Raw genomic sequence first — 21,278 nt, 5'->3', positions numbered from 1 at the left:
TTTGCCTGAATATTTGAAAGCATCTTCAAAAATACAGTTCACACCCCCCACTAACGGTAGTTTGCCTTTCTCCAAATGAGTGGGCAAAGTATGGTTGCAGCTGCCGTGTGTTATTCCAGTGAAAAGAGTATGGTTTAACCCAGAAAGAATATTCTTGTCTTTGCACTTGGTCAGGTGTTTTGGGTAATTGAAATAAGGAGAGTCGCTGAATTATCTCTCTCAGGTTTTGCACAATGTGCTGGGAGACAGAATAGTGGGGAATGTGAAACTTTTTTATCACAACCTCCAATGAAGTTAGAGGTGTAATATTCAGTACAGCTACTGAACAGCTACTATAGCTGGTTAATTGCCATAATGCTGCGTTCTCACATATGAGCAAATGGCTCCCAATAGCTTGCAACATTAGCTTATCACTTTCTTCCCTGCTAACAACCCTTTGAAAGATTTCAGACTTGCTTTCAGTTCCCTGCAGCAATGAAGCCCTGGTGTCCAGGATGCCCAATATTAGCACATATACAAAGATACTTTTTCAGATACTTGGACACTTTCTTCCTTTTATGATATTCAGGATTATGATATCCCTCAAATTCATCTTACATAGAGCTCTACAGAGTGCTGCTAGGGTGCAGGGAGATGGCAGGTGATGATATTTAAAGCATTAGATCTCTGGAAAACATAGATAGGAACTCTCTTTTCTAGGGAGGGCAAGACCTTTGGGGGATAAACTTGTAACTCCCTCAGAAACTTCAGATTTCATTTTTTGTGAGCAGTGGTGCTTGTTAAGTTGGACTTCAGCAGATGGAAAGGGAAGATGGGAGATCTTTCTCTTGGAGTTAATACAAAATGGTCATTTTAACAGAGATTGGGACAGTGTTTCTATCTCTGATTTGGAGACTAAAAATTTGACTGAATATTTTAGTTCCCCTTTTCACCAAAAATAAATGAATGAATGAATAAATGGTTGGATGGATGGATGGATATATCAGTCCTGAGTGAAAAAAAATATCCTGCAAAATAATAGATGGAACAAATATGTTTCTAAATTCTGGGAACAAAATATCTAGTTTCAGAGTTTGCATAATCTCAAATGCTCGTGTGGGTCACTGTTGTCTTCATGGTGCATTTTCAAAGGTCTAAAATATGACTGGTGTTTGTTCACTGCATCTCATTCACCCGACATTGTAACAGAATGATTTGTCTAACCATGGTGTGATACATTATCGTTTTCCTCAGGCGTTCATTTTGTCTACCATTTTCCATAGTATTTCCCTACTCAGGTCCTGCTATGCCACGTGGTAAAGTGGAAATTGGTTTTCATGATGATTTCTGTATCATTTTGCCAAACCTGAGGACTGTTATCTCTGTGCTTTTTCATTGTTCTTGTGGCTACCATTTTCAGATGTTTAAAATTTGTCTGTCATCATAATATCAGATAAGTTTTATTTCTTAGAATACAACAATTCTCAGTGTTTGCCTGAGAAGTTTCTCTCCCTGCTGTGAGTACTTAATCTGACAGTGATAACAAAAGTACCGTTGTCTTTTCAGTTCACAAAACACTGTATTCACAAACTGCTGTCAGGCGGAAATCCAGTCTCTCTTTTCATGTCTTCTGAGTGGGCTAGAGTTTTCCTTCACAGCAGTCCTGTCCCCAAGAGTAATCCAGTTAGATAATGTAATGCACCCTTCTTCAAGACACAGCATTGTAGTCACAGCATGGTCACCTACGCCAGACTTTCTGTCCCCAGCTCACTTGCCTGTTCTTTTATCTAACTCGCATCTTCTACTTTTGAATTTTTAGTTCATTGCATGTTTGTGAATTTAGAACCACAGCCAGAAATGTGAAAGGAAGCCCAGTCTCTGCATAGAAGACCAGATGGCCTAGACAGATAAAATCATTCACAGACATTCATTTGGAGATCTGAGGGATGCTAACTTGAAACATCTTTTTTTTATATTTTCATAGCAAACTAATGACAGCATGTTTTTTTTAACAATTATGCATTTGCAGACCTTGCTGTGTTATTTATACAACCAGAGACCAAGACCCCAATGTCACGGTTGCCCTAGAGGTATTTGCAGCTTGCTAATCATGCTTAGCATTCTATATCCATCTCAGAGAAGTCCTGTTCTGTCTTGATTTTGTTTTCTTTTTTTGTTGTTTGTTTGTTTGTTTTTTAATGAAGTTTAATACATTTATTTAGCAGAAGCTTATTAGAAAGTTGAAGGTTTTTGACTAATATGTTTTTGCACAGAACCCTATTAAAGACCACAAGGATGGACACAGTCAGACCCAGTGGCCCAGGTTCCCAGAAGCTGTAGACTGATTCCTCACTGTGGTGTCCTAATAAACTATATTAATTTAATGTTCATTTACAGCTGCTTTTAGGGCAGGAGTTTTTTCATTCAACTCCCATAGTCTTTTTTTTTTTTATGCCTTTCAATACCCTCCATATTCTAGTTCTCACTGCTGAACAGACTCAGACAGAAAACTTTCATGTATTTCTGCACAGTATTCTGCAGGTAAACGAAAGCCTGTTGCACCCACTCTTCATGCAGACATGAACTTGCTTTCCAAGCTAACTGATGTGCTTACTGGAACACTGAGCTGAGCAAATGTATGCAGCCACCTATCAGGGCTGATTAGTTCAGGCTCGGCACTGCCTTGATTGCTTATACGTGCTCTGGCAAGCTTGGCACATGGGTAGAGCAAGCTCCCTTTGCCCACACACTGCTGTGTGGGTATACCCCATGCCAAACTCTGACCTTCCCTTTTATTTGTTTCATATAAACCACGTAGCCATCACTGTCCATCCCAAGTGTTCCAGAGAATGCAGGGTGTTGGTTTTTCCTATTTTTTTATATAATAAACCCTAGAAGAATCAAGAATGTCACAACCTCAGCTGTCCCTTTCTACTCAGAAGGCTTGGTTTTCATGACCCGATTTCCTTAGGAGCTCTGCCTTTTGCAATTGTGCTGTATATCCATCAGTTTCCTAGTCAGTTTAGGACTTATTCGACAGGAAGGCAAATGTCCCAAAGATGCAAAGTTCCTTAAAGCGTTGCGAAACTTGTGATTGAGTAAAGTACAAATATGCTGAAGAATGCCTTAGCAAGGGCAGTCTGACGAGCTCAACAGTTGCCTATTCTGTTTGGCCCCTTGGCTGGCCTGAGTGAGCTGACAGGCCCACCACAAGCATGGGCTGCGAACCAGCTTTACCATCTTGTTCAGTAACTAGAGCATGTGAGGGAGAGCTGTGAATGCTCAGGGAAGGCAGGAGGGAGAAACTGGAGATACTCCAAAGAAGTGTGGGAAGTGCTAGCAGAGATGTGTAGGAAGAACTGCAGCTATTGCAGTGTAGTAATGTAAGGCCATCAGACAGATTGTAGGAAACAAAGCACCATTAATCCTGCCACACGGAGAATAGCTTGTTTCAGCTGAAGTCTTTTTAAAGAACGTGACAAATTGCCTCATGACCTAAGGGGTTGTATTCAGATGCTGACCAGCTCCTGTGATGGATTTAGGCATTTTCTGTGGCTCTTTATAGAAACAGTGGAGAAAAGTAGTCACAACATTGAAGCAGGAGCTCTGCAAATAACCAGTACTCCTCTCCACTGACTGAAAATAGCTCTGAGGAACATGTTTCAGCTGTTGTGGCAAGTAACCTGAGTATGGCCCAATACCTGTTCTGTTGAGGGAGTCAGAAACACAGAGTTCAGTTTTGTACCTGACTCAAATGGGTCAGTTGTGTGGGTCTGCATTTGGGGGAACAATGAATTTAGAAGAGCGTTTTGACAGCCATCTTGAAGGGGCCTGTTTATGCTAAGCACTGAAAAATCATCCTCTTAAAAATCAGAGCAGATACAGCACTTCTCAGAGTGGGCATCCAGCAACATTCAGTTCTTGAAATTTAGATCATTACCTCTTTGCCTCACTTTCCATATGAAGAGATTTCCAGTCTGTAATCAACTTGAAATCCATTTGATGTATACTAATGCTCTGAACTGCTTTGAAATTCTCAGATGAAAGGCACCATAGAAAGCCAAAGCATTTAATTTTACATTACGCTATAAATTTTAATTACAAGCAATATCTTACTTTAAATAAATTATGTTTGCATGAGCAATTTTCAAGCACTATTGTAAATCTTCTGGACAAGAATTATATTAAAATAAATATGCAGCTGAAATCATTTTATAAGACCATTTCACTATGTGAAAAGGGTATGTTACTGAAATACCTTCTTGCTGCTGTACTCTTTCATTGCTTTCAGTACTTAAGTAAACCTTGATTTTCCTATTAAGTCTGATGTATGACTGTATCACATAGAGCCTGCCTCAGCAGCTGGTTAATTATTTATTAAGGGTCAGGAGGAATTGGAAGATTAAAGGCAAACCAGAGTGGAGGAGAAAAAAAACATTCTCCCGAACTGAGCTTCTACAGCTCCCTTTTTTTTTATTATTAAAAAAAAAAAGTTTCTGCTTTGTATTTTTCTTATTCTTGGCTTTCTGTCACTTACTGGTGGATTTTTATCCAAGTTCTTTTGAGAATCTGAATGGCTGTATCACAAGGGTTTTAGGACGAATTGTGTCTCTTACAGTCCCTCCTCCTCTCTTCTCTGGATCCCATATTGTGTAGCACTGTTTCCATAATTAGAGTTTGGTTTGAGGGAAAGGCGGGTGTTGTATTTTGTTGTGTTTTTACAGAAGTCATTTTTTCCCCTTGCTTAAGGCCATTTAATCTTTTGCAATGTTCTGGATTGCATTTTCCCAGTGATGGAAGGGTTCACATGAAAATCTGTATGGTGTCTCCACCTTGCATGTGGTAGAGGAGAAAAGGGTAAAATCCATAGTGTCTTTGAGCATGGGGGCCTGCAGGGAAGCGTCAGGGTGGGCAGTGATGGTGTGTTTATTTGTAGTGGTGAAAAACCCCCAGTGAGTGGTGAATGTCCTCATATCTCTTGTTCCAGCCACACTGGAATGGCAACACTGAGCTGTCACTGTGAAGTATCGCTCAGTTGTCTTTGCCACTCCTATTTCTACTATATTTTATTCAGGCTTTGGTAAGATAAAGAAATGTCAATTAGGACAGGTGCAGAAATTCCCAAGCTAGCCTTTTTTTGTTAGTAAACACAATTCATGCATCAAAAAAAAAATCTGCTTGCGGAGCAGAATTGTTTTCGGTAAATCACTCAAAGCCATGTATTTCTTTTTTTAATAGAAAAGGCATTTTTCTTTATGTAGTTCTTTCCCTGGGATATTTTGGAAGTTGAAGGTTTTATTTCTCCATTGAAAAATATTTTTCATTTCAATATGTTAGCTAAGCATTACATTAAAGTGCAGAAACAGGGAAGATAAAATATTTACATTGATCTGATCTGAATGTATATATATGGAGAAGGGTAATTTCAAGTTTGTTGGTTTGCCCCAACTTGAGATAGGAATATTTTTCAAAATCTCAATAAAGTCTCAAAATTGTGGAGGATGAGAACAATCTTTACCTGTCTGACCTCTACGAAAAGTTATGTATGTAATAATGGGAATATAGAATTGCAAATTCAGTCTCTTGTGTCCAGTGTAAGGAAGCTTTTCACATTGTCTCATGACTTGCATTCCAGAAAAGATGAACTAGAAGCTTGAATTTATAACAGAAAAGTCAAAACTTTTCTCAGACTTCAGAGAACAGCAATGAAAAGGTTGAGGTCTGCTGCATTCTCCATGTTCCTGGGACAGTATCAGAGCTGTCAGTTTTCAGTAGTATTAATAAAGTTAAAGTTGTTCAGTGTTTTGCAGAACGAGATCTAAAAGAGACCATCAAACACTTAGTAGCACGTCTGATTTCTGAGCTTACTCAGTTGAGGAACCTCATCCCAAGAGGCAGGGATCGTTAGCTGAAATGCAGCACAGTGCAAGTGCAAGGTACAGCTTCTGAACCTTAAGTGCTAAATCCACGTGGCTCTGCACTGCAGATGACCTGTTTGCACTTAGCTCAAGGGTATCTGCATCATGCTTCATCACACGGTGTAAACATTCCTGGGTGCTTACCAGTGAGTTTATGATGAGCAGTCTCTCTTATGTTTAAATACCCCAGACAGACTGGAAAGAATATGCTTCCTTTGACTAAGTCAATTATTGTGGCTTCAGTGTTCTTAGTTAGCCATTGAAGGAAAATGTGCAGTCATTTGGCTTGTGCTTTATGGCCCTCTTGTCTGGCAGATGACTAAATCTATGGATTTTCCTCTCTAACTTGAATAGTTCGTTTCAACACACGACAAAGCCATGGAAAGCAATCGTAAATCATACCATGTATAAAACTTCACCAATTCGTAGGTTTGCAAAGTGCCTCCCCACGTTTCCAAAGGGTTTGACTGAGAAATCAAAATCTCTTGGTAAAACTGCTCTTTTGCTGGCTTCAAAAACAACCCATTTGCATCAGACTGAGTTGATCCATAAGGAGCCTATCATGAACTAGAGCTGATCCACACAGTTACATGTTGCTTTACAGAATGTAAGAAAGCGAAAAAATGTCAAATACACTAAACACCGAAATGGAGGTGGGACCCCAAGGAGTATGATTCCGTTTCTGTCTCTACCACTTGTTTCCTGAAGAACAGTAGATAAGTCATTTTACCTCTGTGCTTAAGTTTTTTCATTTGTTAGATGAAATAATGACACTGATCTCCTCTGCAAGCTACTTTAAGATCTGCCAATGGGAAAAAAAATAATTATTATAATAAAAAAATCTAGGATCTGGGAATCACAAAGTGTTGAGATTTGTAATCTTCTAGCCAGTTGTTCATACCTCAGTCTGCACCTGTTCTGTTGTCACTGCTCAGAATTGAAGGAGAGTTTGCCAACCATCTTATAGGCCAGTATGTTTTACCCATTGTACCAGAAAGAGAAGGTGAACCCTGCAAGTATCCTGTTTTCTGATGGTTAGTCATGTTTGTACTATCATATTTTGCCAGCGGTTCTCCCAGAGGATGATGATTGTACATTATGGTCCATGAGGTTGTTGGCTCTGCAACACTCTGTCACACTCCTCCTCTCCTCCTCCAAAACACCACCTTCATGGAACTTCCTCGCTATTGGTAGAATGACACATAGCACCTATTTCATGACTGTCTACTTTATTGATCTCCTTATTAGTTGGAAAGACAGAAGTGAAAATGAATCCTCCATTTCCTATGCCTGGATTCTCTAGTGCTCATACAAGGCTGTCATACCTGTGACTGAGTGGAGTCACACAGTCTCCACTGTGTGGAGGAGTCATCAGAGACGGATTTGCTCAATTCCGTACATACAGTAATAACCTCTGATGCAGCTCAAGTGATGGGCAAGGAGCCAGTGTAGATACCTCAGCATGGTGCTTCATACATGTCCAGTTCTGTGAGGGTTTATTATCTTTGACATAATGTTATGCAAATTCAGCTGTAACTGTTTCTCTGCGTGAGCAATTGCTTGGAACCACAGTGTGCTTCAATTCAGGAGTCCTCCTGGAAGTAGCTGTTTGATGGAGTGTATTGTAAAGAAACCTGAGGGGGTGTTGTGAATTTCCTTTATCTATATTGTCTTTGTCCCTCATTTTTTCTGGATAAGGTAGAATAACCTGGAGCTTCCCTGACAAAAGCATGTTTTTGTTGTTGTTGTTGTTGTTTTTTTTCTCAGTGACAATTAGTATTTTAGCCATTCCTGACAATTTTTTCGTAGTTGGTATAACCAGGATATAAACAAGATGAAAAGACAATTTGGGAGAAAATGCAACATAGCTTGGTTAGAGACAAGAAAAAGACTTTTGAAGGATTTTATTAAGTTAACTAAAGAAGCAATGAGGTTTGCATTATCTCGTTGTTTTTCAGTTACTGGTAAATTAAGCCTCAGGAATGGTTTGAGATTTAATTGTTAATTCAGGGTACATGAGCTCCAGAGATTTAAGATGACATGGATAGTTCACGTTTCCATCATGTGTAAGCAATAGCTCTTTTTCATGTGGTTACTCTTTAGTACTGAGAAACAGAAATGTTGTGTTCCATTTGCAGATAGATCCAGAAAAGCAGGGCAAGCACTGACTGGAGTCAATAATAGTAAAAGTAAAAAGTAAAAGTTCTGCTTTTCAGGCAGAAAATTTCTGCACAGTATAATAATAAATTGAGAGGTTGACTCACTTGAAACACATTCATCATATGAAACTAAGGTGCCTCGCAAAAGTAAAACTATGTAAAGGACGACTGGCAAGAGAAGGCTTATTCCTGTAGATCTTCATCTGAAGAGAAACATTACAAGTTCAGGATTTGATACCACTATTGTAATTTTATTTGTACCAGGTTGTTTCTCTCTCTGAAAATCAATTTTCATCCTTTTTTTTTTCTTGCTTAATTTCTGTTACTGGTCAATGTGTGAATATTTTACACATCTTTGAACACCTTCTTTGTATTTTATGGCAACCTGCAAGCAGACCTGCTGTACTGGTTCACTTTCCATATGCTTTCCAGTCAGGACTACTTAAGAAAGGCCAGCACTTTCTTAAATGAGTGTTACAAATTTCCTTTAAAATATAACTAAGTTTCATAAGTTTTATAGTAAGAATCAGCAGACAGAATATTATCAAGGAGGTACTTATAAAATATGCTCTCTCATCTTTCAATGCCTGAATGAGATGCCTTGGCTCTGAGCAGAATGTATGCTCTATTAAGTCCCAATAACATTTGCAGGGACTGCAGGGATAAATCCCTGTAGTCTATAACTATTTAACATCCATCATTTTCCAGGATGGAAATTTGCACAGTTGCTCCATGTGAGCGGTCCTAAATGTTTCCTTTCTTTTTTTTTAATTTGGAAAATTAAATTAAAATGAAGCTCATCACACAGAATCCCAGAATGGTTGAGGTTGGAAGGGAGCTCTGGAGGTCGTCTGGTCCAACCCCCTGCTCAAGCAGGAACACCTAGAGCAGGTTGCCCAGGACCATGTCCAGATGGCTTTTGAAGATCTCTAAGGAGGTAGACTCCACAGCCTCCCTGGGCAACCTGTACCACTGCTTAGTTCCCTCACAGTAAAAAGTGCTGTTCAGAGGGAACCTTCCGCATTCTGATTTGTTCTCATTTCCTCTTGTCTGGTCACTGGGCACTACTGGAAAGAGCCTGGCTCTGTCTTTCCACACCCTCCTCCAGTTTCTAATATACATTGATGAGATCCCCCTGAGCTTTCTCTTCTGCAGGCTGAACAGTCCCACCTCTAGCAGCCTTTCCTCACAGGAGAGGAGTTTGAGTTCATTAATCTTCGTGGCCCTTTGTTGGACTCTCTCCAGTATGTCCATGTCTCTCTTGTACTGGGGAGCTCAGAACTGGACACAGCACCCCATGAGTGGCCTCACCAGTGCTGAACAGGAGGGAAGGATTCCCTCCCTCATCCTGCTGGCAATATTTTGCCAATTACAGCCCAAGGATAGTTAGCCTTCCTTGTGGCAAGGGTACACTGTTGTGTGCTCAAGTTCAATTTGGTGTCCAGCAGGACCCCCACATCTTTTTCTGCTGAGGTGCTTTCTAGCTGGGTGGCCCCAGCATGTACTGGTGCCAGGGGTTGTTCCTCCACAGCAACAGGGGGAGGAACAATGCAGGACTTAGCACTGCTCCTTGCTGAACTTCATGAGGCACCTGTCAGCCCATTTCTCCATCCTGTCAAGGATGGTACTCTGGATGGCAGCATGGTCCTCTGGTGTATCCACCACTCCTCCCAGTTTTGAGTTGTCTGCAAACTTGCTGAGGATATACTCTGCCGCATCGTCCAGATCGTTAACGAAGATGTTAAATAGAACTGGACCCGGTATTGACCCCATGGGTACTCTGCTAGTCACTGGCCTCCAGCTAAATGTTGTGACACTGATCACCATCCTCTGGGCCCAGCTGTTCAGCCAGTTTTCTGTCCATCTCACTCTCTGCCATCCAGCCCATACATCAACATGTGAGGATCTTACAGGAGACAGTGTCCAAAGCCTTACTGAAGTCCAGGTAGACAATATCTGCTGCTCTCTACTGAAATACCGGGTTGGTCATTTCATTGTAGAAGCTTAGCAAGCATGGGGGTCCAGGATAAGTTCTCAGGTGGAATGTTTGCATGATTAGACATCAGAAGAGGTGGGATGAGTCCTCACTGCAATATGAGAAGAGCAGCATAGAGATGACCCAGAATTATATCTGTTGTGCTGAGAATTCTTCATATTGGAGACGGATATAAGAAAAGAAAATGAGCTAACAATAATGTTACTCCTTCTGTTGGAATTCTTCTTCAGGACTAGTTTAGGAATTATTTAACTTCTGTCTTTAATGCACTGAGACTTTGTGAACTTTTGTCTCCTGGCCTTTGTAAGCATCATTCCTTTTGTATTAACGACACATGAGCTCATCAGATTCCTGAAGCGAAGAGGCGTTGCATTGGAATGCCACAGCATCCACCTCTAAGCCTGCAGATGTGCAGAGCAAATTTGCCACAACACCAAATAACACGGTACCAAAGAGGCTGTCTGCAAAGTTTGCAGATGCAAGATGGATAAACAGAGTGGTGTTAGCTGACTGACCTTCCTGACTATAGATCGCTTTGTGTCATCACATTAGTCCACTCAAAAGTTCTGTCATCGTGAGTAGAGGTTAAATATGCACACCAAACTAAAGAAAGGCATTTGTTAATGAAGCTGATAGAAGGTGTGGATTTGATCTGCTGCCAGGGTTTTGTAAAGATGATCTGATCTAATGCTAGGTTATTGCTCTGTAGATGCAGGTCATTATAGGACATGTTGATTATGTCCTACAGTGAGCCAACACAACGATATGTACTTCTATTGTATAGACACATACCTCTGGTGCATGTTCCTGACACACTGCTAGTTTTGCTTAAAATTCATAGTGTATGAGGCAGGCAGAGTTGCTGTAATCATCTGGTCTGCTTTTGTGCAAAATTTACATCCTTAGAAATGGCTTGCATTACTCCTAACCCAAAATACAACATGTTTTTTAGGGGAAACATTGTTCTTCATTTTAAAATGCTAATGATGGTAAATCCACCAAAATTCAGAAATCATGAATTTAATAAATAAATTTACCTCTGCATGACCTCCTTACCCCCAAATAACAGGATTCCAAGTCACAATATTTTCGGCTATAAGAATGGGTTTTGCTTCCTTTTATCACTGGTTTGTAGCCCTCAGAATGCTTGCAAGACTCTGTAACAATGGAGGCTTTAACTGTCCTTTAAAACATGCTGTACCACAGTCTCGGGAGCCCATGATGCTTAGTTTCCTATAAATTTGGGGTTCGTGATTGACTTCTCTGTCATCTAATAAGATGCATTTTCAGATTAAAGCTTTATCCATGACTGGGCCCTTCAAATATTTTCCCCTTTTAGTTTCTGTGGTGTCTAATACTGGTTGAGATGAGGTCCAACCTTTCCCACTGTGGAAGGACTAATAGGCTTTCTGGTTGCATCCACCTGGCAAGCATCATTCTTCCTTAGAACAGCTGCCAAGGGCACAAATCCTGTACCAAAGTGCAGCTTCATTTGTTCAGCTTGTCTTTCAGGTAGCCAGAAGTTTATCTACACAATTAAGCAGACAAAAGCTTTAAAGCTGATGCAACAGAATGTGTAAATTTGTCTTAAAGATGAAAGAAAGTTTTCAGTAGTCTTGTGAATGGAAAATGCCACTTTCAAATATGTTTTGAACCGTATTTACTGTATTCATCTCTCTTAAGTTGGATTCTGCACCTGGGACAGAGCAACTCTGGCTGTTATGTACAGGCTTGGGGATGAGAGGCTGGAGAGCAGCCCCATGGAAAGGGATCTGGGGGTTTCAGTTGGCAGCAAGTTGAATATGAGTCAACAGCGTGCCCTGGCAGCCAGGAGGGCCAACCATGTCCTGGGGTGCACCAGCACGGTGTTGCTCGCTGGTCGAGGGAAGTGATTGTCCTGCTCTGCTCTGCGCTGGTGTGGCCTCACCTCGAGTACTGTGTGCAGTTCTGGGTGCCACAATATAAAAAGGACATAAAACTATTAGAGAGTGTCCAAAGGAGAGTTATGAAGATGGTGAGGAGCCTAGAGGGCAAGACGTATGAGGAGCGGCTGAGGTCCCTTGGTTTGTTCAGCCCAGAGCAGAGCAGGCTGAGGGGAGGCCTCATGGCGGCCTGCAGCTCCCTCACGAGGGGAGCGGAGGGGCAGGCGCTGAGCTCTGCTCTCTGGGGACAGCGACAGGATCCGAGGGAACGGCATGGGGCTGGGACAGGGAAGGGTCAGGCTGGGTGTTAGGGAAAGGTTCTGCACCCAGAGGGTGGTTGGGCACTGGGACAGGCTCCCCAGGGCAGTGGTCATGGCACCAAGCCTGCTGGAGATCAAGTGTTTGGACAGCGCTCTCAGACATAGGGTCTGATTATTGGGTGTTTCTGTGTGGAGCCAGGAGTTGGACCCAATGATCTTTGTGGGTCCCTTCCAGCTCAGGAGATTCTATGATTCTCAGCCCTTCTTTGAATATTTTTTGCACAAGTTACCACATCAAGAAGGGCACACTTAAACCCAACTAATGTGTTTAAGTGAGATAAGGTTTGTGAGATTTTTAATCTTTTTAATCTCATCAAATGCCTCCTCTATTAGGATTTAAAGTTTCTCCTATTAGGATTTAAAGTTTCTCATACCATAGATAATGTAGCCCACAAGGCAAACCCTATAGAATGATGAACAAAAAACATCCTTGTCCTGTATGCATAGATTACGACTTTGTCAAGGTACATCATTCTCCATCTGAATCCAAGGAAGGACTGCCATGTATGGAACAGCTGCATTAGTTCAACCAGTTAAGAGAGGGCCCTGTAACAAAGGAACATTATTGGTCTTGCCTTATTCTGCTGCTGTATGATAAGGAGTAAATTAAATTTCCTGTGAGTCACCTGCAATTGGAGGAAAAAATATTGCTTAGTTGCTGCTACAGCATATGGACTTGTCTCTGCATACACAGATGTGGTAAGTATGCAGAGTCCCACTAAGGAGAACGAGCCTGTTATTTTGCAACAGGCTGTTGTGAAAACAGGCTATTTCAGGGGCACCTGCAGCCTCCAGAAGGAAAAGGAGTTAGCTGGGTAGTGTGGAAAATCCTGCAAATGAATCAAAGAGTAGTGTTGTTAAAAGCCAGAAAGCAGGTGCACACAATGTCCTTTTTGAGTGGACAAATGGTGTCAGTAGGCAGGCAAACCAGAGCAGCTCTCATGCTCATTAATTCTGTCTCTCGTTCCACCATTTCCTGCTCATTAACTCCCTCCCATGTTTCCCCTCTCTGCTAGAGCGCATTACTCAGACTCAATCATTGTCTCTGAAAGGGAGGGGTGTTGAAAGAAAAAGCCAGAATGAGACCTCACATTCCCCACCTCTCCCAAGCTATCTTTCCTGCTAGAAAAAAATCGAACAAGCATTTTACACTTCCTTGGAAAGATAAATGCAAGTCAGGTTTAAGGAAGGTATGTGCCCTCCAGCCAGGATTTACCTCTGTACTGCTTATCCTGTCAAGAAAACTTTTTTTTTTTTTCCTGAAGGGACTGTCTCCCCCACCTCTGAATTTCACCTGTGCTCTAAATCCTTCAGGAAGAAATAAAACACGAGAGTCTATTTTCATTTTAACTGGCTTTTGTAAAGGGGTTGATTTCTTGTTGCTTTTCACAAGTTTTTTTTTGCACTAAAGGCTTCTTGTTTTTTGCAAGTTTTGATATATTTTAAGTTACTGTTAGACTTCGCTTGTAGCAGTGGGAGCATGATGGACTGTACAGACACACACGCAGATAGACTGAGTTGTTGTTCTATGAGCACTTTAGCAAAGGCCTCCCTTTTGACTGGTATCTGTTGACTTACCACAGTCCATGGTTCCCAGTGCACTCACTGCTGGATCCAAGGGGTGTAGCCTGTGGTCACAGGCCCTGTCCAGGATGGACAAGGGGCCAGAGGACTTTCTCTTACACCACTCTTTAGCTCAAAGAGTCAAGTATAGTAAATCTTTATAGAGATACCAAAGCTGAGTGCAGGGGCAGAAGGTTTTGTGAACTGGAGAGCTCTGGTTTAACACCCTCAGTGTGGAGGAGCAGCCATGACCATAAAGCACTGTGTCTCCTGGGGTGATTTGGAGCTGCCAAGAACTATAGTTTGCAGTATAGCTTGTTTTTTTATTGATTGTATTGACAGGCAACAAGAGTGGCAATGTCTCGTTAATTATTTCACATCCTTTATCCAGACCCGCTAGCACTGAACTTGCTTTTCCACACGGTACCATCACAAGAGCTGGGACTGTGAAACCACAGTCAGGCCCCCAGTTGGAGCGAGCCCCAGTGTGTCCCAGAGGGCTGCAAGTACAAGGCCAGACTGACGGACTGCACAACCTAGGGCTGCACTGCACATGTTTGCTCAGGCTGACCCACCAAACTTTGTCTTTTCAGGTAGAAACTCTGCCTATAGCCTTTGGATGGTTTGATACGGTTCTGCCATAAGGCACTGTTTCCAATTAAATTCGCCGTTAATGGCTGCCATGACATGTATTCATGACTGTAAACACCTCGATCTAAATGCACTAACTTTTCATGTCAGCTTTGCATTAATACTCTCGAAGTCACATCGAAATACAGAAGTGATACAAGCAGCAAGGAGAACACCAATGCTATTCATACATTCCAGCAATTTCATAGCAGAAACTGAGTTCCCGAATCAGTGAGACTTTTCTTGGCAATTTACTTTCAGCTTTTTACGTTCCAAATGTCTCCTGCCCTCCCAGCCCCGCAAAGCTGAGTAGCCATGGGATGAGCTTTGCGGTGAGGAACACTCAGTGCTTGTAGTATTTTCATTCAGCATTCATTTTCAAAATGTAAAGGGATGAGGGGACAGAGCTGTGAAGAACAGAACCAAAAAAGCTGACGTATTATTTAGGACAAATGGACTTGATTATAGATCCTGAAGGTGCTATAAAACTGATGGATTACAGTCTCAGCATTTCTGGGTTTTGAGCTGTCTGGCTTCCACTGTGCTTTCTTTGTGTCAGCTCCCCCTCTTTTCATTGCTTTCTGCTGGAAACATTGCATTGGTGCACAAGTGAAGTGAAGCAGGTCCTAACCAGACCCAACAGCTGCCTTTTGTTGCTGCTGTGGAAACAGCTGTAAGGGGGTAATATAATCACTCTTCTGTTACCAGTCAGCTGCATACCATAAGCACCTTTTTTGGATGCAGGGGACCCTGAGGCAGCTCCTGTGGTGATGTAAATGCTAATTGGGCCCACAACATGCTATTTTGTGCCCCATTTGACAGACTAAGCACTTGTTGTTCTGTCCCATGAGCATAAAGTTGACTGCATGGATATTCAGCACCTCTTTTATTATGAGATTCATGTTTCATTCATATTGCAGGAGGGGTCTTCGCACGGGTTCCCATAGTGGAAGGAATGGTTTCTCAGCTTTTTGATCTGTTTCTCATCTTTTGTTCAATAAAACTTTACTATGATGTCAGTCAGCCTAGGCTTGGAGTGCTTACTCTTAGGATGTGTTATTTTTTCTTCTCCTTTTTTACAAATAAATTTTGGATGGGTGATGGATATTGTTTTTACAAAAAGAAGAAAAATTTAAGAAAAAAACCTCACCTGGACTTACACCAGTTCTGTATTTTTCTGTCTGAAGTTGCTGATTTAAAACCAGATTTGATGGAAGAATAGCTAAGTTGTAGGGAAAAAAAAAAGGCAGAGAAAGAAAAAGAATATAGATTATCATCATGTCATAGATTGTAATGGGCAGAGCACTTGGTTAATGTACTTGGAGAACAGAAGCAAACACGGGGTATGTGAATGTTGAGCATCACCATTAGGAAGGTGGTCTGGGGACAGCTTCCCTGCGCTCTAGTTATTGATTTTAATATGTGTCCTTGGTCACAACAGTTAAACAAAGTACTTTGAACTTTGGTTTCCCACCTGTAAAGTCAACTCATTATCTTTCTAAAGTACTTTAAAGCCACAGCTTGGAAAGGGTTGTAACCAGTCAGACATACTGATTCAACAAATATCCTTTACAGCTGTTTTGATAGTACATTTTCTGTTGAGGCCAGATGAAGTATCACAGGTTTTCACTGGCTAAATATTGTGTCTGATAGAGTCTGTTTGCTTCAGAATATTCAAGTAAAGATCAGAGAAAGCGAGTGTTCAGAGCGTTTATTGGTTTGTCACAGGCAAGTATACAACATGCCAGCTGCGTATATGGGTACTGCAGAAGATGGATCACGAAGAGGTCCATTATTGATCAGTCAGATATGTGACAGGTGGTGTTAGATACCTGCTGGGGTAGGGGAATAATAATAATAAATGGAAGAAACTAAGAGAGAAACTAAAAACAGCTGCTACCTGTGTAAGTTTCTATGCTGAACGTCTTGAGTTACACTTCATTTACTCTGCATTTTTATATCCCAGGTTCAGGTTCAGTGGTCGTATTCTTGGCCTTGCGCTCATTCATCAATACCTTCTTGACGCTTTCTTCACAAGGCCGTTCTACAAAGCACTACTAAGGCTGTAAGTATAAGCATGCAACTGTGCAGATACAGTTCAGAAACAGTGATGCAGCAGTGGGTTTTGCAGAGGCACAGACCCTCATGGAATTGCTTTGAGTGCTCTGACCTTCAATTTTTTTCTGTTGTTGTTTCGCTTGTCTGTTGATAGAAAACAAACACATTTTAATATTTCTTGACTTTCTCCAAGAATTTGCCCTTCATAAATGCTGCCTATGTTGATAAAAGTGGATAATAAGTATGACATTTAGGAACATGCCTTTGAAGGTACAGATCCATAATTCCAGAGTTTACCACTGATTAAAAGTTATCAAAGCAATTAAAATAATGTGGAAGACTGTAAACCATCTCTGATAGAACAGACATCATTATTTCCTCAAAAAAAAAATAAAAAAGAAAGGAGGGGAGTATGAAAAATACACAAATTCTCATGCCTTACTGGTAGGGTACTTTTTCATTCTAAACAGAAGTTGGACTAAATTAGGAATGGTAATGCAGCTATAAACAGTGAATATTTCTTGGTGGTCTTCTTCTGTCTTTTACATTAGCAAGCAGAAGCTACCAGTAATAAATTATCTTCAGTGTCAACTCTGTAAGGTTTATAAGGTTAACTTTAACAGATAATCTGTGCCACTTTAATGGACTGCAGGAAGACAGCGTACATAAAAATTGCAGCATTAAGAAAAGCCTCAAGTAGTAATTCAAGAATGCAATTAAATGACAAAGAGCACACTAAAGCATAGCTGAAAAAGGTTATCAGTTAGGATTAATCCAAATCAGGAAAGATACTTCTATTAAGAGTCCATATAGTTCTTTAACACGTATTTCATTTTGTGTTGGGTTTTATTTTTGTCTTTTTTTTTTTTAAATGAATGTGTATTGCTGGGGTCCAAACACTCATATTTATATTGTATCTGAGCCAGTCTGGAAATAGCCTAAAACCTAGAGTGCTTCTGCATCCTTAATGCCCCCTTAGGGGATTTGAAACCAGATTGCCTGTAACATCCGCCTGCTCTTTCAGCAAGCGAGGCTGGCTCCTTATTAGCAAAAATTTAGGCTGCCTGGTCTGCCTTATGTCAGTCTTGTGAGCTCACCTCAAGGATGATGGATACATGGAAGAGCAGCCAGGCACAACATGGTGAGGCCCATCGGGACTGAAGGTAAGCATGTGCTCTAAAGTGCAGGGCATCTTGAAGATTCACAAAAAAATTGCACCCCAGGGGTTACTTCCAACAGCAAATAGTGTGGGCAGCCAGCAGAATTGGCCTTGAGCCCAGCCATGCAAAGCAGACAGTTGCAGAACTGCTCTAAGAGGGTCTGTGTAACAGCCTTTGATGTTAACAAATCCAAACGAACACCAGCTTTATGTTGGATCTCTGTCATAAATTTGCTCGCATTCTTAGTAGTAAGTCATCTTACCAGTAGTCATGGGGTCATATATTCAGCTACGTCTTTTTTCTTGCCTCACAACCAGGCCGTGTGATTTAAGTGACTTAGAGTACCTGGATGAAGAGTTCCATCAGAGCTTGCAGTGGATGAAGGATAATAACATCACAGATATCCTGGATCTCACCTTCACAGTGAACGAGGAGGTGTTTGGACAGGTGAGCACAGCTATGCAAAACATCTGAAAAACAAATTTGAAGCTGACAAAGTTGAGTATGATGAACATCGTTCTGTCAGAACAGATCATTTAGCCTTTCAATAACATTTTCTTCTCCTACTTTCTGTTTCTTTCAAGCCACCTGTTTCAATGTAGATGTTTATTCTTAGGGTCTATAATATAAAATACCAGCCACAGCCGCCCTACAGGCCTGTTGAGCCACACACTGATGAGCATGAGGAATTCTCTGAAGTGGAGTGCAGCTCTTCTCTCCAGGGTGTAGTTCACACAGATTGTGGCATTCAGTGAATTCAAGCAATGTAACATAAAGCTGATGTGACTAAAAGAAGGGGGGTCAGGAAGGAAGAAAAGCATTTGGCAGGTGGTGTAAGACATGGCAACTCTCACCACTATTTTGTCTGATATGTTCTATGTCACTCACTTACCTTGCACCTGCTTCACATATTGCTAAATACATACAGTTATTATGCTTTTTACCATTCAACTGTACATTACTCAGATGATTCTCTTTAACCTAGATGATCTGGATAACTATAACCTTAAATAGGGAACAACCCTGGCTTCAGTGCAGACTGGCAACCAGAACATATATCAGGGTCTTCTGTGTGTTTCTTTGGCTTGCATTGAAGCCTTGGTGCTTTCTGCTGTTGCAACCCATGCCAGGCTATAACTGTCTCTGAAAAGTCTTGAAGGGACCCAGAAGAACATTTAGGGGAAAATTAAGGATCTCCAAGGAGATGATGAAAGCTAGAAAGACTGAAGAACCAACCTCGTCAGGTACTGCAGAATCTAAAGGGAAGTTAATTCCTGTGTAAGGAGCAGAGATGCACAGCGTCAAAGGGATCAGAGAGATTGGGTGGAATATATAGACAGTGGCTCTTAGCTGTCAAAAGTAAAGTTGACAGGAGGAGTTTCTGCAGAGTGAAAGCATGCAGAGCTAAGGGAGAGTTAGACTTGTTTTGGAGGCAAGAAATCCTGGTCCTGAGAGTAAAAGGGCTGCTCAGCTATAAGCTTGAAAGTAACAGAAAGCAAGCAAGACTTCAGAGGATGTTTTGAAAACTGAATTTAGTCTGCTTGTTGTACAAGGGCACGAAGGGTCAGCAGAGTCAAGGACAGATGAAATAAAAAGGATGGGGCAGAAGAACTGAGGTAAGAACCCCTGTAGGAAAGATAACATCATTTTTCACAGATTTAAATGCATTTTTTTTCCTGGTTATGAGCTGAGAGTTTGTATAACATTCAATTGACAGTACAGTGGTTTCCCTGGAAGGTACAGCCTTGTAAGACTAATACATGAAGACAGACAGAAACATGCAGACATATTCACAAAGACAGATAGGACAAGTTTGTATTTGCATTGGAAGACTACAAAGAAGAATAAGAATCTCAGCCTGAATTGCCCTTATGCATCTGAAGGTAGCATTTGGCACACTAATTACTTGTTAAGCTCTCCCCAAAGAAAAGAGCTAGACAATTACATAGGAGTCTGTTGTGGAAGATAAGGGATGGCTCCAAAAAGAACAGAAATAAAATTACAATCTCTTGTAGATACTGTGATACTAAAGCAAAAGAACACAAAAAGATTTTGATGCCAGTTCACATGCCGTCTAGTACTTTATTTCGTATGCACTAGACACTAACCTTGCTATAACTACTGATGGGAAAAAGTGGTTCTCACTATGAAATGCCATCGTCAAGAATTCAGGAGTCAAAATGAAGGTGAGATTTCCCCCTTAAGAAATTTGCTAAGTGCTGACAGCAAAATTCCCGAGAAATTGCAATCACATTTTTTGCTCACAGATGGATCCCAGTTGGAAATTCTTGCATGCCAAGAGTATCTGACCACTGAAATGCCATCTGAACATTGCTTTGCTGGATACATATGCACAATGGGAGTTCTGCTAATATTTGGGAAGCTGGACTTCAAGGGTTGGGTAAGGGAACCAAGAACTAGTGGCTCTTGGAGAAGCTCTGTGGCAAATGGGTCACAGCATTTTCGTCCTGTTTCCACAATGACTTTAATACGGACAAGTCAACACTTCATTCATTTTTTCTTTCTTGTGCATCTCTCACCAGTGTATTTAGCTTTTAAGCCTTTTGGCCTAAATCCTCTTTCTTGGTACCTTTTTAGCTTTTTTTTTTTTTTTTAATTGAAGTGTACTAATGAGCAGCTCCATCTTCCCTCCATACTGGTGCCCAGAGCACTACTCTAATACCAAAGATGTGGTGTCAAACCAAGCGTCCTGCATTTGTACTTGTGAGGACTGCATGCCAATTTGAGAGTTTTGGTTATAAGGCTCAGAGAGGTGGCAGTTGCTTGTACCTGCTCATGCTTTTACCCAGTAGAAAGTGTTCTTCCAGGCCTGTCTCCAGGCACTCTATGTGGATGCCCTGTCAATTGCTCTGGTCAGGTAAAAGGGGTGGGCTAGATTAGCTGAAATGTCTGCTTGCTGCTCTGAAAGGTGCTGCTCAGAATTCTAGCTCACAGCTGTGGCTAATACCTCTGTGAACAAAAAAGGAAAAATCAGGACCCACTGTCATTGATTGGCTGCCTCCAAGTCTAGATAAATAATTGTATTGAAATTATATGGATAATGACAAGCTGAAGAAATCACCAGTATATCTGGGTATTTGTGGAAACCTTGCAAGGAGATGTAGAACAACTAGATTTATGGAAGTGATTAAAGTTAGACAATGTTCAGTTATTGGTTTTAACTGATGTATCTTAATGCTGCACAGTCTTGAAAAGTACGGCCTGGTAGCTGGGCAAGAATCTTGCCCTCTGAATGATGCAGCTCTGCTTGTGTAATGGTGTTGTAGTGATTTACATTTGGGAATTTAACCTGAACCAGCTAAGAATTCCTAACTCATTACATCCAACCTTACTTGTTCTTGCTGTTTCCCAACAAAGCTACAGATTAGATGACTCACTGAATGTTTCCATAATTCATATTTTTTCTACATGTCCCTCAAGCAAAGTGACATAAATACTAAATATCCTCTGTGTGCAGTCTGTTGGGCTAATAAGTAGATAATAATATAAATAATACAAATAATGAATATGTATTCGTGCAGCTCATTTACTGTCTGTGCTAGACATCATTGC

At 41.1% G+C, this 21,278-nt stretch overlaps 1 protein-coding gene across 12 annotated transcripts in view; it reads left to right on the top strand.

Moving 5' to 3' along the window:
* Window positions 1–21,278, top strand: part of HECW1 (HECT, C2 and WW domain containing E3 ubiquitin protein ligase 1) — a 267,774-nt gene that overhangs the window by 231,079 nt on the left and 15,417 nt on the right. For all 12 annotated transcript variants that reach the window (XM_035552522.2, XM_035552524.2, XM_035552514.2 and 9 more), the window contains 2 exons: window positions 16,454–16,552; window positions 18,023–18,152. In XM_035552522.2, coding sequence (XP_035408415.1) covers window positions 16,454–16,552; window positions 18,023–18,152 — 229 coding nt within the window. The remainder of the gene's footprint in view (window positions 1–16,453; window positions 16,553–18,022; window positions 18,153–21,278) is intronic.

The sequence above is a fragment of the Cygnus atratus genome, chromosome 2, assembly GCF_013377495.2.
Source record: "Cygnus atratus isolate AKBS03 ecotype Queensland, Australia chromosome 2, CAtr_DNAZoo_HiC_assembly, whole genome shotgun sequence".
NCBI classification, from domain to species: domain Eukaryota; kingdom Metazoa; phylum Chordata; class Aves; order Anseriformes; family Anatidae; genus Cygnus; species Cygnus atratus.
This window is presented reverse-complemented; position numbering and strand designations above follow the sequence as displayed.